The 16,284-nt window shown below is 39.6% G+C and overlaps 2 protein-coding genes across 10 annotated transcripts in view; one reads left to right on the top strand and one right to left on the bottom strand.

The window, feature by feature from the left end:
* HECTD1 (HECT domain E3 ubiquitin protein ligase 1) overlaps positions 1–3,356 on the top strand; it is a 96,000-nt gene extending 92,644 nt beyond the window's left edge. For all 6 annotated transcript variants that reach the window (XM_044230492.1, XM_044230493.1, XM_044230494.1 and 3 more), the window contains 2 exons: positions 1,421–1,565; positions 1,675–3,356. In XM_044230492.1, coding sequence (XP_044086427.1) covers positions 1,421–1,565; positions 1,675–1,812 — 283 coding nt within the window. In that variant the 3' untranslated portion in view covers positions 1,813–3,356. The remainder of the gene's footprint in view (positions 1–1,420; positions 1,566–1,674) is intronic.
* Positions 1,500–16,284, bottom strand: part of AP4S1 (adaptor related protein complex 4 subunit sigma 1) — a 56,823-nt gene continuing 42,038 nt past the window's right edge. For 2 of the 4 annotated variants that reach the window (XM_044230502.1, XM_044230501.1), the window contains one exon: positions 5,119–5,869. In XM_044230502.1, the coding sequence (XP_044086437.1) occupies positions 5,741–5,869 (129 nt within the window). In that variant the 3' untranslated portion in view covers positions 5,119–5,740. Of the gene's footprint in view, positions 1,579–5,118; positions 5,870–9,961; positions 10,035–16,284 lie in introns of those variants that run through there. The other 2 variants (XM_044230504.1, XM_044230503.1) reach the window with 2 other exon arrangements.

Consider the following 16,284-nt stretch of genomic DNA (forward strand, 5'->3'; position numbering starts at 1 on the left):
CACAGAGCAGGGAGCCCAATGCAGGGCCCAATCCCAGGACCCTAGGATCATGACCTGAACAGAAGGCAGACGCTTAACAACTGAGCCACCCAGGCACCCCCCTACCTTTCTTTTTGAAAGTTTCTGAAGTAATATAACAGAGAATACAGTTGACCTCCACAGCTGAAAATCCATATATGTTTGACACCCCCAGAAACTTTATTACAAGTAGCCTACTCTTGACCAGCTTTACCGATAATATAGCCAGTACATATTTTAAATGTATATATACTGTATCCTTACAATAAGTAAATAAGCTGGAGAAAAGAAAATGTTAAGCGTCTGCCTGGGGTTCAGTTCATGATCCTGGGGATCTGGGATTAAGCCCTCGATTGGGCTCCTTGATCAGTGGGGAGTTTGCATCTTCCTCTGCTTGTGCTCTCCCTCCCTTTCTCTCTTGCTTACTCTCAAATAAATACATAAATCTTAAAAAAGAAAAAAGTACTAAAAAGAATCATGAGGAAGTACATTTGTGGTAAAATAGCATAACGTGTAAACTTGTTGAATCAGTATGTATACATTGGAAATTAATATGACATTGTCAACGATATACAAATAACAAAAAAGAAAATAATGAATTAGAGAAAATATATTTGCAATACTCTATTATATAATGTTTTCCAATAAATGCAATAGAGTGGATCTGTGCAGTTCAAATCCCTTGTTGTTCAGGGGTCAACTGCATTATGAATTACTTTAACCTTAACTAACATTTACATGGCATTTTTTTCTTAAGTCAACATTTTATTGAATTGTAATAGAGAAGTGCACAAATTGCATGTACAGCCTGGAGAATTTTCACCAAAGGAAAACACCTGTGTATTGGTACCTGGAACAAGAAACAACTCAAGAATTCCCTTGCCCATTATATTCTTTTTTAATATTAAGTCACTATTCCCATTGATCAATTTTTCTTGCATTTGAACTTTAAAAAATGAAATCATACAGTATATATTTTTAAAGGTCTGGCTTCTTTAACATTATGATTATGAAATTCATCCCTGTTGTGGCAAGTAGAAATAGTTTATTTCACTATTAACAAAGATGGATTATTTCAGATCCCCTTTGGTAGTTCAGCAACATTTGGGTGAATTATGCAGGTGCATTTTTAAGTTTTTTGATTTGTTAGCCTTGTTGCATATTTGATCCCTGTACTCCATCAGTATTTCAGTTTTTAACCACTTCTAAGTACAAGACAATCTTTGCATTTAAAGTAGCTTATATCCACTCATTTCATGCTTACTCAAGAGTCTCTACATAGTACTGTTCTTCTCACATGTTGATAATTGTTTTTTGGCTTATTGCTTGCTTACAAAGTGGTGGTAGCATTTTTATTTAAATCCGCTGTCAGAGCAGTAGAACTCTGTTTTTCTCCTTTTAGCCCTGGTTTCCTGAGGTTCGTGAGGGTTTTGTGTGGCATGTCTTCAGATGAAAGGAAAGCATTCCTGCAGTTTACCACCGGTTGCTCAACTCTTCCACCAGGTGGACTGGCCAATCTGCATCCCAGGCTCACAGTTGTACGCAAGGTACAGACCTTAGCTAGTGGGGAATCCAAATGTAATTTAGTTACTTCGAGATTGAAAGAAATAAATACTTAAAAGTCGTGGCCTCTGCTTTTCACTTTTCTCTTTGTAGGTTGATGCTACTGATGCAAGCTACCCATCAGTGAACACCTGTGTGCATTATCTCAAGTTGCCTGAATATTCTTCCGAGGAGATCATGAGAGAGCGCCTGCTAGCTGCTACCATGGAGAAAGGCTTTCATCTCAACTGAGCTTCAAAGTGGGAGATATCAGAGACTTTTAAAATACTAGTGAAGCCTCTTGTATTTGTGTGCAGAGAAGTGTATGATCCTCTACGCTAATGACACTTGCCTTTATTTCAACCATTAAGGCTTTAAGAACATGTGGAATAAGTTGGTTAGCTGCTAATGACAAAACAAATCCTTTAACTACCCAGCCAGCAAGTATATAGCACAGAACACTGTGTGTTGCTACAAGGGCTTAGTGACTGGAAAAAGGTGGTCCCTACTTGACTGTTCCAAAGAGCAGCTTCTCAGATCCTCAGTGTTCACTGGTAAATTTCTAACAGTGTATTTGTGTAAAGTTTGTTGTTTCATACTTCATACACTACAGTTGCCGTCACTGATCCCTGTTTTGCTGGCTTTTAAGCTACTTGGTCAAAAATCCTGCTTCCTTAAAACATAGAGAGTTAATGAGCATCTCAAACTTTTTCTTTTCCTTTTTAATGATGCCTGCACTATCAGAGTATTCTAGTGTTCTCTCTTTTGTTTGGCATATAATCATGCACAGCCTTTTTATTTCTTTGAGGTGGGAGTATATTTTTATTTCCTAAATGCCATACTATAAAGATCAAATTCTTAAGTGTGTTTGTGCAGCTCAAAAGTAAAGATATATTAAGGGGAAAAAAGAAAAAACACTGGTCTAGATGCAAGGCACACTTAAAAGCAAGTTTTACTTTTGGTTGTATTTTCTTTGTATATTATAAACATTTATTTAACTTGTTGCAGTTTGAAGTAAAAAATTTCCAAAATGTATGCTCAACAATAATCATTAAAATGTTTGCAGCGTACAAAACTGTGTCATGTGACTATTTCACTGCAACGAGCAGACCTAAGAGCTTAACCAGATATTTTTTATTTTGAGTCACTGAGATTTAGTTTTTTGAAATTCCTACATTTAGAAATGTATTTTTCTATAGTAAATACACTTAACTGAAAACTGGAAAGCTAGAAGAAATATATGTTCACATGCTTGTGATCCAACTTTTGTGTGCTGTCTTAAAGTATTCTTCAGCTAAGAATGGCCCAGTTATTTGTGTTACTTTTTCAACACCAGGTCTGCTACTTACATTGTATCTGCAGGGATGTGTAAGTCTAAGACCCAAGAATGATTTCTCAGTGTTCTGTCAGTGCTAGAAGAGACCACCAGGGATACTGCCATTTCCTGGTTTTGAAGTAGGGCTGCTTCTATTTCCATTTCCCAAATTCCCTTGATGTATCACATCTGTACCCTTAGGTGAAAGAAGTGTCACTAGGCCTGATTTAGCCAAATGGCTTTTTTAGGAGTGAAAAGCATTTTTCGGAATTGCCCATTATTTACCTGTTTAAAAGGTACATTCCCTTTCTACATTAGAAGAGATATCTCCCACTATAGTCAGTCTTTTGAGTACTGTTTTTATTCTCTGCATGAGAATGTTGTACTATGTTATCAGTGGCAGCGTTTAAATAAATCATCTTGTTGTTAGTTTCACAGTTCTCTGTGAGAATAAAAGTTAAAATAAAACATAATAGCAATATTTAAATGTATGACCTATGCTTTAATCTAAAAAATAGTGGTGGTGATTGTCTTAATGAAGTCATGGATGCATGACTAAAACATCATACTAGTGTTAGAGTTAAAATCCAATTTATGTGCTTAGTATTGCCATTTATCTAAATCTGTAAAATGTCTGTCAATAACCCATCTTTTATCAAGACTAATCTAGCACAGGGCTCAGCAAACGATGGCCTGCTGCTTGCTTTGTATTGCCCAAGTGCTAAGTACAGTTTTAACATTTTTAAGTGGTTTAAAAAAAGCCAAAGAAGAATAATATTTTATGATGTGGAAATTTTATGAAATTCAAACTTCAGTGTCCGTAAATAAATAAAGTTTTGTTAGAACACAGCCATGCTCATTCCTTTACGTATTTATCTGTGGCTGTTTTTACACTACAGTGGCAGAACTGTTTACAGCAGTGACCTTATGGCCCATGAAGCCTAAAGTATTTACTGTCTGGCCCTTTACAGAAGAGGTTTGCTGAATCCTGGTCTAGCACATCGCCATAGCAGGTAAAATTGATGAGTCTTATACATTCAGTAAATGAAATGTCAGGAGTCTTCAAGATAAAGCTGACCAATCTGAGGCATAAATTTCTTGAGTGTGAAAATCACTTAAAAGCTATTCATCACGGTTCAGCAGTAAACTTGAAGGGAAATGATGACACAGCCTAGAAGAACAGATAGTCCTATTACAGTTCACTTTGCATGTGTCAAGTGTTAGGTAACATCTGCTAGGGTCTCCACATATATTAGGTTCTTCAGCTTTCTTTCCTTTGGTATCTACCTAGTATTTTTTTAAATTGTTATTCTCTAAAGGTACGAAAATCTGTGCCAAGATGTTATCCAAGTGCTATTTTGGTGTGACCTAAAAATTAATTTTGTTCACTCCCTAGTTACTTCTGGTGTACCAGTTTCAGCAGTTACCTGACTGTGCTGCTGATTCAGTGCCTACCAACTAGGACAGTGTTGCCCAACTATGTCTTAGAAAGACCTCCAGAGCACTTTGATCTAGAAGAGGCTTTCCCCACCCCATGGCTACTTAAGGCAAAGGGAGGTCTATACACGCGTAGCATTTGCTGTTCTGGCGGTCAGAAGCCTGCCTTCAGCCTTTCTGAATGAGTTCAAAACAACTTAGGTTTGCTTTTAGAATCCATTATTGACTGGTTGCCTGGCTCTTTACAGATGCAAACTTTAAATATGTAAATAGATTTTTAGAAATAAAGATTTAAAAGAAATCCTTCCCTCACCCCCCACATATAAAAGAAAGAAAAAAAAGCAAGCAGTACAGAAAGAATCATCAATACCTGGAATGTCCATTTATGTCTTCTTTTGGAGGATAGAGTGTTGTAGATGAAAACTCTTAGAATTCCATAGGATGGTGCAATATCTTAATGTACCAAGACTGTAGTTCTATTTCCTCCATTATATCTGCCTTCCTTCCCAATATGCACATAAAACATGCTTTTACCAAAGACAATTCTGTATGCTCTACTGTTGACTCAAGTAGCAAATGCATGTAGGAACATTTGGAAAAGTCAGACCATTGCTTTTCTATAGTGACTTAGTTTTCTTTGCTTCAGGACATTCCAAGAGAAGGAATGAGTTAGGGAGGCAGGGGAGAAGGGTTCATATCATGCCAACCTCAAAAGAGATACTCTCTTACATTCTATTTTTAGACTTTGAACTAAAGCAAATTTCACTTAGAGATAAGTTTACTAATAAGACAAACCATTTACAATATGGCCTAAAGAATGGTTGTAACCATTTTAATGTGTAACCATTCATTTTTGGTAGTAACATTATAAGTGAATTAATAACATGATGACATTGTAATTGCCAAGTGCAAATAATACGGTTATCAGGCTTTTTAGAAACTGGCAAATAAAATTTAATTCTCAATTTTTATTAGTTATACAATTCTGTAAAGTTTTGACTTAAAAACATTTTAAGAAAAAAGAGCATTTAGAAAACATTCAAAGTACTAGGTGTTTAAAATTTTATTGGCTGATAGTTGTCACATGTTCTTCCCATGCTGCTAATCCTGAATTAAATGTGCATAGGGAAACAGAGAACAAAAAAGTTACCCTCAGAACTCAAAAAAATTTGAACAGGTGGGAAAAAAATGCTTATGTTTAGAAAATAAGACTCGTCTCTTAGTTCAGAGAAAATTTTTCTTTGTAGACCATATTTTAAAATACAGCTTTATTTTCCATTTAGGAACTATGGAAAACACCTATTTAAAATGTCTTTGAAAGGACACCCCCTTTTGCAGTGTGCAGTCTTCCACATTTTTGGGGCTACAGATGTTGAGAGGTATTCCCATTTTTACAGGTTGATGTTGTCTGGCAGAGCCTTCTATCATTCAGCTTTCTGACATTTTATCAAGAATGAGTAGAGGGGCAAGAATTCTTGCTCGATTTGTTTCCACAATGCAGCCATTTAACACCATCTCATCCAAAATGATGTGCACTTTATCCAAATTAAACATTATCTAAGTTCATATTAAGGAAATTAGTTTGAGTTAACAAAAAATGTTAACATGTAACAGTAATAACTTCTGACTTAGCCTATCATTTTTCCCATATAAATTTGTCTAAGCATGAAGTGTATTTGGTGTGTTTTGTTTTTAAGACAGAACTTCTGAAATTAGATTTAAGATTGGTGTCCATGTTGGAAATTATTACCTTCACGTACACAAACACACCTAGTTTCACCTTGGTTAAGCTAACTGGCCAATAGGTACAGAAATAGAATAGCTACTATACCTTTTAGCCAGAGGAAAAGTGACTCTAAGAACTAGAGAACAAAGCAAGTAACATTGGCAATGGCATGACCTGACAAGAACAATGCTGTCGTCCAAGACACTAATAACATCAACAGTAATAGCCACGATATTCCAGGCATTGTGTTGAGTGTTTTACATAATTTTTCAGTCTTCTCTACAACCCTACGTTATAAATGTTACATATTGCCCTAATTTTAGGGCACATAGGGAGCACATAGGCTCAAAGCCATTGTCCAAAGTCCCATGGCTGATAATTGCCAGAGCTGGAATTTAAGCCCACAGCTTTGGCTCAATGGTTCTACTTCCAGACTTCTCAGGAGAGTCCTGGAGCTACTGAGTATACCCCTCCCTTAGCCTCCCTTAGCCCTCAAACATCCATCCCAAACCAAATGACTTCACAAAACCTCACGTCTTAAACTATCTTTACTCTCAGACTAAAGAAAAAAATCATCAAGAGTAGATATGAATGAAGAAAGCAAGGCAATGCTGACTAATTCCCAAGTAGATAAAAATTCTGAAATTCAAGAGAGTTATCTTGTATGAATGGACAGTTCTAAAAATACTCGTTTGAGAATTACAAAGCCACATCAGGGTACCGATGTTCCTAGTGGAAAGTCAGTATAGGGCATGGAGGAAGATGAAAATTTAGCCTATGAGGTCTAGCTAACTGTAAAGAGCCAAATTCTTCCTCCCTACCCCCGCCCCAGGAGCCCCTTCAAAGAACTTTTCTTTTGTGAAAGGAGAAAGGGAACTAGAATGAGATGATAACAATATTGAGTAATTCTGAATTCTACCCTTTAATAACTTATTTCCATTTCTATTTAAAGAACATGATCCTGGTCTGTTTAAAAACAACAGCTGATTGAAACAGATTGTTTCAAATACACAAACTTCAACAAATGAGTGACTTAAATGCACTAGGGAAGTTCATAATTAGTGAATCTTTGTAAAGTGAATCATTACCACCTTTTTTTTTTTTTCAATAATTTCAGACATTCAAGTCCGCATTGGGTTTGTTTAGTGAAAAATGAGGTGTAGAAAATGAGACAACCCTGTGAATGACTTTTAGTTTTCTATTAGGCTCTGCATTAATATCTCATTAAGCTCTGTGCAAATAGTCCTCTAGCAGAATAAACTTTTTCAGGAGCCCATGGGAACTGTCCTTAAATGACCCAGAAAAGGAAAAAAAAAAAAAACAACTTTACTCTGATATACCTATTAATAATGTCTTCTAATTATATAGATGATTGCTTTGTCCATGACCAGATGGGACTGGAATATTAGGCTCAATCAGACCCAGAAGCCAGAACTCAGAAGCCAAACAAAGTGCAAATTTCAGCTTGGTATAAAGAAGAGGAGCTGGGAAGCATTTGTGGCTACGTGAAACTGGCCTGCAGAATCCCCCTGCAGAATTATAATCCTGCAGAATCCCCCTGGCCTGCAGAATCATAATCACTAAGGCCGAATCCCCTGTCTTACTCACTAAGGGCAATGAAAGCCTTGGTGTGTTGAAAATGCCAACTCATCTAAGATGATTTTCTTGGAGAGAGAAGGAGATCTAATTTTAATCTATTTGAACTGGTTCAGGGATTAAGCTACTCTGAAGACTGTGGCAAGTCCATGATCTAAAATTCGGGTGTCCCCTTGAGCAAGAGACCAACTGTTTTGAAATTCAAATGAGAATGTGCTGCTGAATCATATCAACCACTGACATCCTCACACTGTAAGGGCAAGGTCTTTCAGAAACTGTAAGGACAAGGTCTTTCAGCAAGTCTGAATTTCCTAACATCCTAGAAACACGAGTTGCTCAGTGAGGTCATTCTTGACTGTGGGCATGTGACTGCCTGAGTAGCTGATTCAAACCCAACCCTTAATAACCATGTAGCTTTCCTGCATTATAATGGGAAACCACAGACCAAATCCAATGTGAGGCAAACTCCTGAAAGCTGATTTCCCTCCCTGGAATCATGTGACTCCTTTAAAATAAGAATCCAGCTGTTGTTTACATCCTGATTTGGTTTATAAACAACTTATACAATAGTAATGACATTTGGGTTACATGTCAGGGACCAAAAAGATGCCCAGGCAAAGCCCGATGGCAGTAAATAGGCAAACATGCTTCAACCCTGACATCTGGAATAGAATGAAGAAAAAGGTCCAGGCTATTGGTCTGTTAATATGGGTAAGCTGAGAATGACCATTTCAATAACCTCTGGGTTATACTGAACTTGACTGACTTAAAGATCCTTAAGGCAACTCGGGCACCCTAAAGTTGGAATTGATATGAACTACAGACAGCCTTCCAAAAAGCAGAATCAGAAAACCCCATTTTCTCTCAATCCCGAAACCCAAGAGCCTTTCTGAATTGCTACATAATGTGGATTGAAGCTGAATTTCTTAGGACCCCAGTAATATTAGTGCCACTTGAAACCAATCTTTTAACTAAATATTATTAATATAAATATAATATAAATATATAATAATATAAATTAATATAATTAAATATTAGTGCCACTTGAAACCAATCTTTTAATTAAAGATCTTGAAATGTTTCTGGTTCCTATATTGGCATTTTGGTCTCTGGATCATAAGTTACTTTTTCAATATGGTATTTTAATACCACTGTGGTGGTCTACTTATCCTTTAATAAGAGAAAACTGAGCAGCATACATTCGAATGGGATCTGAAAAGCAACTGGCAGGCAGAGCCCAGCCTAGAAACTAAAATCTCTAACTCAAGATTTCGGTCTCAGGTCCCTGGTTTCTTTTTCGATTTCTTTTTCTTTTAAGATCCTACCTAAGCAAACTTCTTGATAAACTATGTGGGGTGGGGGAAAACTTGCTCTTGTATTTATACTTTAATTAATATAATTTATACTTTATTTATACTTTAATTAATTTATACTTTAATTAATATAATTTGCCATGAACTTAGATAAACTGTGTTTATCTACTTTGTGTTCACATTTCCCACAGAAAATTGCATACTCCTATATAGAAGACTATCCTAGAAGATTGTGCACGGTCCTCGGTATACTCTCCTTGTAAGATAGTCTGCTGTCCACTTTTAGGCTTGGTATTGTCTCTTCTTAATGAGGTCACTGAAAAGGAGTTAATCTTTTTTTTTTTTTAATGGGTTTTTCCTTAAAGGTCCATTCATATTCTGAGAGCAATAAGACAGTCAGGTGTAATTTTCTTTAAGTTTTTATGTGAACTAAATCTATATTTATGAAAGCATTATAAAATATAATGAAGTGAAATAATTATGAAAGCATTGGGTCAGGTGAGCCTGTCACTTTCTCTGTTGTTTCTCCTAAACTCTGCTGCCCCTCCTGACTTGGCTGTCACCATTCCTGAGTAAAAAAAACCAGAACCTGGAAGCATGGAGTGAAAGGAGCAGGGGTAAGGCAGAGGGACCTGGTAGGAAGAGGTAGGAGCGGATGCATATGGCACCTACAGGACATAGTTCAAGGAAATACCAAGACAGCAAAGGCCAGTGAGAATCAGAGAAGCCCGGAAGGCAAAACTGTTCAACCTAGAACTTTAACATCCCTTTCCCAGGTAAATGGCTGACTCCCTCAGGGACTGTTCATAATTTTGAGACTCTTTACTCTTGACAGCACTGACTGAAGTTATGTTGAGATGGTTTTGACCCCCTTGCTTCTCAGTATCTGCCCTTCCCAAAGACTGGACAAGCTACATGGGCCAGCTCTCACCCCTTGCAGCCCTGCTTTCAGAAAAAGGTGTTCAGAAATTACTATATGCAGGGGTGGCTTAGTTGGTTGGGTGTCTGACTCTTGATCTCAGCTCAGGTCTTGATTTCAGGGTCATGAGTTCAAGCCCTGCACTGGGGTCCACGATGGGAGTGGAGCCTATTTGAAAAAAAGAAATTAAACAATATGTGAACTCCACTTTTTTTTTTTTTTTAAAGATTTTATTTATTTATCAGAGAAAGAGAAGGGGAGAGAGCAAGCACAGGCAGACAGAATGGCAGGCAGAGGCAGAGGGAGAAGCAGGCTCCCTGCCAAGCAAGGAGCCTGATGCGGGACTTGATCCCAGGACGCTGGGATCATGACCTGAGCCGAAGGCAGCTGCTTAACCAACTGAGCCACCCAGGCATCCCTGAATTCCACTTTTGTAGAGTATGCTCTTATTAAGACATTCAGATACTCTCTTTCATCATATCTGACGCCTCCTTTTCTAATGTTTCTTCAAAACTTCTTTCCTACTTTAGGAATAATTTTGACAACACCAAGAGCGCACAGGGTCAGGCACTTTACAAATGTTTTGTTAGGAAATAAATTGCCACAATCTACTCCAGATAACACATTTTTAAGAAATGTGTCAAATTTAATCTTACTATTATTTTTTGAAGATTTTATTTACTTCTTTGACAGCAGAAACAAGGGGAGCAGCAGGCAGAGAGAGAAGCAGGCTGCCTGCTGAGCAGGGATTCCAATGTGGGGCTCGATTCCAGGACCCTGGGATCATGACCTGAGCCAAAGGCAGACTCTTAACCTCTGAGCCACCCAGGTACCCCTCTATCTAATTTTATAACCCTGGAAACCCAGAGACTGGTACCAGTTCTGCCCCAAAGTACCTCTATCAAACAGTCATAGAACCCCTCTGGGCTTCAGCCTTTTCATCTAAAAAATGAGGTTTTTAACCTGATGATGGTAGAGTTTTCTTCTAGCTCCAAAGTTACTCAAATCCTAGGACTCTAAAAGTAACCGTCAGGGAGAGGGGAGCTAGTTTACTTCTACCTGACATTATCAAGTCATTGCTGAGGTAATCACATATGCCATCATACCTCATAAGAAATCCTTTGGTTATGACTTAATTATCGTGACCTTTCTGAGAGAACATGGAGACAATTTCAGTTTATTTAGAAGCTACCGCTTCAGTGTTGGATGGCTTCCTTGGAGAGATTCTTTGTTCTTCTTGCCAGTAATTCCCTAGCCCCTACTTGAACAAGTACTTTTGTGATTTCTCATTAAGTTAGTGTGAAGTTAGCTCCTCTGCAGAGAAGACCTATTCTGGTTTCTGGACCTTAAGGTGTTTGGGATTTTAGGAAAGTAATGACGGAAGGAGAGGCTGATGCCCCACAGTGGGCTCTGGGTCCTGCTCAGGGCCTGAGTGCAAATCTCACTGGTGCTGAATACTGTTTCCTGGGTGCCTCTGTCCCTCCAGAGAGCACCAAGGAAGACAGCTAGCTGAGTCACAGAGCGCAAGCAGCAACGGAGGCCCTTCCTTCTCCCCCACCTTCAACTACAATAAAGAGGTACTTTCACATCACTCATGTGAGCTTTAACGTTCTAGAATTAATTGCTCAGGCTTTTAGGTTTTAAGGACTTAGAAAATGAAAACATGAATGTTCTAAAGGTTCTATTTATGTTCTAAAGAATCTATTTAAAAGATTTCTAGAATGTTTAAATGAATTCTAGAATATTTTAAAAGAATGTCCTAAAGAATCTATTTAAAAGATTTTGGGAGATGCCGGGATGGCTCAGGTGGTTACATGACTCCTTTTGGCTCAGGTCATGATCCCATGGTACTGGGACTGAGTCCGGCATGGGGCTCCCAGTGCTCAGTGGGGCGCCTGCTTCTCCCTCTGCCCCTCCTTCCTGCTCACGCTCTCTCTCAGGCAAATAAATAAATAAAAGCTTTAAAAAAATAATTTTGGAATCAGAGAAAACATTCTGGATTCTAGGCCTACTCTGTATTTGTGGGGTAGGTGGCTATGGAATATAAAGAGGAGTTCCAGCCTGCTCCTCATTTTTTCCCCCATGTGTGTATGTGGGGTACTATCCCAGGCTCTTCCTGTCCCTAGTCATGGGGAGAGGCCTGTAGAAGCCCCACCTAGCAACAGGCCCTGGTATATGGGTACCCCATGAGTTCTGGGGACCCAGGTAGCTGGAGGATGGTCAAGAAGTAGACTGGGGCCCTGCAGGCTCTGGATAAGCATCTTCATCCATGGAGAGGGAGAGGGATGCTGCTGAAGGAAAGCCAGATGGGGTTCCCTAAGGCCCATGGCCCAGGAAAGGGATCCTGAGTGTCCAAATCTAAAGGTAGTATTGCTGGATTCCACTCTAACCCAAATAAACTGAGTCTTTAAGCCACTTTAAAGGCACCAAATACCAAAAAGTTAGTTAAGGTTTTCTGTACATTCATACATTAGTAGGTGTGCCCTGAACTGAGGAGGAGATGGACATCTCCCCCATAGCACCATTCACGGGCCCCATTCCCCTATTTACCAGAGGGGGTGGAGACAGTGCCTCTGAATTATGAATTGTCTGGAGAATTCAGCAAATCTGGGGCTACAGAACTCAACACATACATTTTGGGAAGCTCATTAGTTGATTCCTAAAAACCATTTTAATTCATGGAATTTGAAGTCTCTGGGTTTTTAAAATTTTTATTTATTTACTTATTTTTAAGATTTTATTTATTTACTTGACAGAGATCACAAGCAGGCAGAGAGAGAGGGAGAAGCAGGCTCCCCGCTGAGCAGAGAGCCCAACGCGGGGCTCGATCCTAGCACTCTGAGACCATGACCTGAGCCGAAGGCAGAGGCTCATCCCACTGAGCCACCTAGGTGCCCCCTGGGCTTTTTTTAGATTTTAAAAAAATTATTATTTTAAGTACAATCTACTCCCCAACATGGGGCTCAAACTCATGATCTCAAAATCAAGAGTCCCATGCTCTACCGACTGAGCCAGCCAAGAGCCCCCAGAGCTTGAAATCTTAAGTCTACTAAAGGATGTACTAGGCCAAACTTTCTCTATAGAAGCAGGGCCTCAGGAGTCCTCACGCCACATTTCAGCCCAGTGGGTAAAGGAGAATGTGAAGAGTGTGCAGGAACTTATGCACGGCAGATGAATGATTTAGGTCACTGACACGCCCGGCCCCAAGGGTCTGCCCCACCTGACACCAACTGCAACACCGAGTTGCCACTTAGTAGAAGCGTTTTCAAGAAGCCAGAATTTCTGTCCTAATTTCTTGTACTTGGGTCATTCCTCTCTCCCTTCTTTCCTTCCTTTCTTCCTTCCTCCCTTCTTTCCTGCCCCCCCCTTTCTTTCTTTCTTTAGATTTATTTATTTATTCTAGAGAGAGAGAGAGAGCAAGAGTGCCGGGGGAGGGGCAGAGTGAGAGAGAGATGGGAAGCAGACTCCCTGCTCAGTGCAGAGCCCAGTGCAAGGTGGGGCTCAGGGCTCGATCCCAGAAACCTGACATCATGACTTGAGCTGAAACTAAGAGTCAGACACTTAACCAACTGAGCCACGCAGGTCATTTCTTTTTAAAATGCCATCTGTTTTGTTCTGTGATGTTGGTCTTACTAGCAGTAGAATAAGCCCCTTCTAACCACTTGCATATAAATGGTTCATTTTATTTCTCAAAGTTTAATCATGTGGACTCTGGAAAGCTGCCCCATTCTTAGAACACTTCAGGGGAGTGAAGCTTCTGGAGAAAAAGATGGCAAGTAAAGGGCTTCTTGGGAATTCTTCCATCTTCCTGGGGCTGCACCAAAGCCAAGCCTTAAAGTGCGTCTATTCCATGTGGGTGGACAAGGGAGGCTTTCTGAAGCCTGAGCAAACAGATAGGTGTTGTGAGTGTTGGGAGAACCAGCTCTAGGTTAGAATTCTATCAGCTGCCTGTTTTCAGACTTTCATGGCTGAAGGAAGCTTTCCTGGCCAAGCAGCCCTGACCCATGTTAGCTGCTCAGCAATGCTGGGGTCATGCTCCCAGGGCAGTGATGAGCATCTCCGGCCCTACACAGAGGGGGCAGGAAACTGAGGCTGCACCTCTAAAAGGCTCTCATCTTACTGTTACAAAATTGGTGTGGAGAGGTCCTTCCCAGACATGTGATAGAAAGAACTATGTAGGGCGCCTGGGTGGCTCAGTGGGTTAAGCCGCTGCCTTCAGCTCAGGTCATGATCTCAGGGTCCTGGGATTGAGTCCCATATCAGGCTCCCTGCTCAGCAGGGAGCCTGCTTCCTCCTCTCTCTCTCTGCCTGCATCTCTGCCTATTTGTGATCTCTCTCTGTCAAATAAATAAATAAAAAAGATTTAAAAAAATATTAAAAAAAAGAAAGAAAGAAAGAAAGAACTATGTATGGGGCAGAGTAAAGGCGTGGGTTTTGATTGGATTGTTTTCAGATGGCTAAGGGTGGAAACCTTTTAAGAATGTTAATAGAAGAGAGGGTACCCCATAGCCTACCTGCCCGGGCTACCTGCTTTACTTTTAGGCCACTGGAGGTCCATGTGAAACTATGCCTTGAGCAAAGGCTTATACTTCCAGCTCTGGGCAGATTCAGTTTCCTTCTCTAAATGGTGCAAAATTCCTAATCTGTCAGGTGGATATACCTAAGTAATTCCGAAGGACAGTAAATATGCAAATTAGTCAGAGCTACACCTGAAACTAACACAGTTAATTGTACTTCAATTAAAAAAAAATAATTGAGTTAGAAAAAAAATAGAGAGGAAGGGAAGGCAAAAATCAAACTAAGTAAAATAAAGGGAGAAGGTACAAACTGTGTGCCTTGGTGTGGAAATTAAATTTGAATAAGAAAGCTGGAGCTTAGGACATCTGGCTGGCTCAGTCTGAAGAGCATGGGACTCCTGTCGTGAGTCTGAGTCCCACTCTGGGTGTGGCGATTACTTAAAAATAAAACCTTAAAAAAAAAAAAAAAGAATGCTAGAGATCATGATTTGGACCTATGCTATACACCTGAGGGCTCTAAAGACAAGCCCGTCTCTACTTCTAATAAACATTTAATCAATATGTAAGATACATCAATACAACCAGTTCAGCTATAATACATACCCTGTTATATCTGCTTCACTTTAGTTCTCTGAACTTCTAGACCAGTTAGAGTGTCTTTTCCTGTTCCAGGTGTAAGGTAACTCGGCTCAGTTACCTCGGGTCATGGCAACATCAAATATTAAGGCTGAGAGGGTGTTAAAGCTCTTCTAGCCTAATCCTATTATTTTGAGATGAAGGGTTTATGCGTCTTGTCCAACACCTACAGTTTGTGGCAGGTTCAAAAGCAGAATTTGGGTTTCTGTACTCCTGGTGAAGTATCTAACAGCTTTTCCTATCTTCCTGATGACTTTTTAAGTCCAAAGGTATTTTTCTTATTTCCCTCTACAAGAAGAGAAGATCTGTTCTGAATTGCTTTAAAAGGTTTAGTTAAGGGACGCCTGGGTGGCTCAGTTGGTTGGACAACTGCCTTCGGCTCAGGGCGTGATCCTGGAGTCCTGGGATCGAGTCCCACATCAGGCTCCCAGCTCCATGGGGAGTCTGCTTCGCTCTCTGACCTTCTCCTCGCTCATGCTCTCTCTCACTGTCTCTCTCTCTCAAATAAATAAATAAAATCTTAAAAAAAAAAAAAAAGGTTTAGTTAAAATGGAATATAACATGCTGAATAAAAATACCCCTTGATATACAGACTTGGACGTCCTAGGTCAAAGGGATCATAGATTTAGGTCACTCACCACTAGAGGGCACTCAGATTTTCCCAGTTAATTTAAAGAGACTGCCAGATACAGCCTGGAAATGGAGTTTATCAATGTGATGACATTTTTCTATCAAGAGTAAAAGCTAAATGGCTCTTTCCCCCAGATATACTGATGTCTAATGTATATATATGTCTATAGAAACATGTTATAATATATTTGTTACTATTTTATTTATTTATTTATTTATTTTAAAGATTTTTTTCTTTATTTATCTGACAGAGATCACAAGTAGGCAGAGAGGCAGGCAGAGAGAGAGGAGGAAGCAGGCTCCCTGCAGAGCAGAGAGCCGGATGCGGGGCTCGATCCCAGGACCCTGGGATCATGACCTGAGCCGAAGGCAGAGGCCCAACCCACTGAGCCACCCAGGCGCCCCTATTTGTTACTATTTTAGACTTAAGCCAGATGTTTTCACAAAGGACTCTTTCATTATTGCTTTCAAGCAGATTTTTCAAGTAAAAATTAGAAGTCAACTTGCCTCCAGGGCATTCATGAAAAACCCAGAGGCCTCTGCCAAAATCCATAGGCCTACAGTATTTGAAGCAAAAACTGTTTGGGGTGGAGTTGGGGGAGACCTTGCATACTTTGATTTAAAAGGGTTAAGAA

The sequence above is a fragment of the Neovison vison genome, chromosome 13, assembly GCF_020171115.1.
Source record: "Neovison vison isolate M4711 chromosome 13, ASM_NN_V1, whole genome shotgun sequence".
Lineage (NCBI taxonomy): Eukaryota > Metazoa > Chordata > Mammalia > Carnivora > Mustelidae > Neogale > Neogale vison.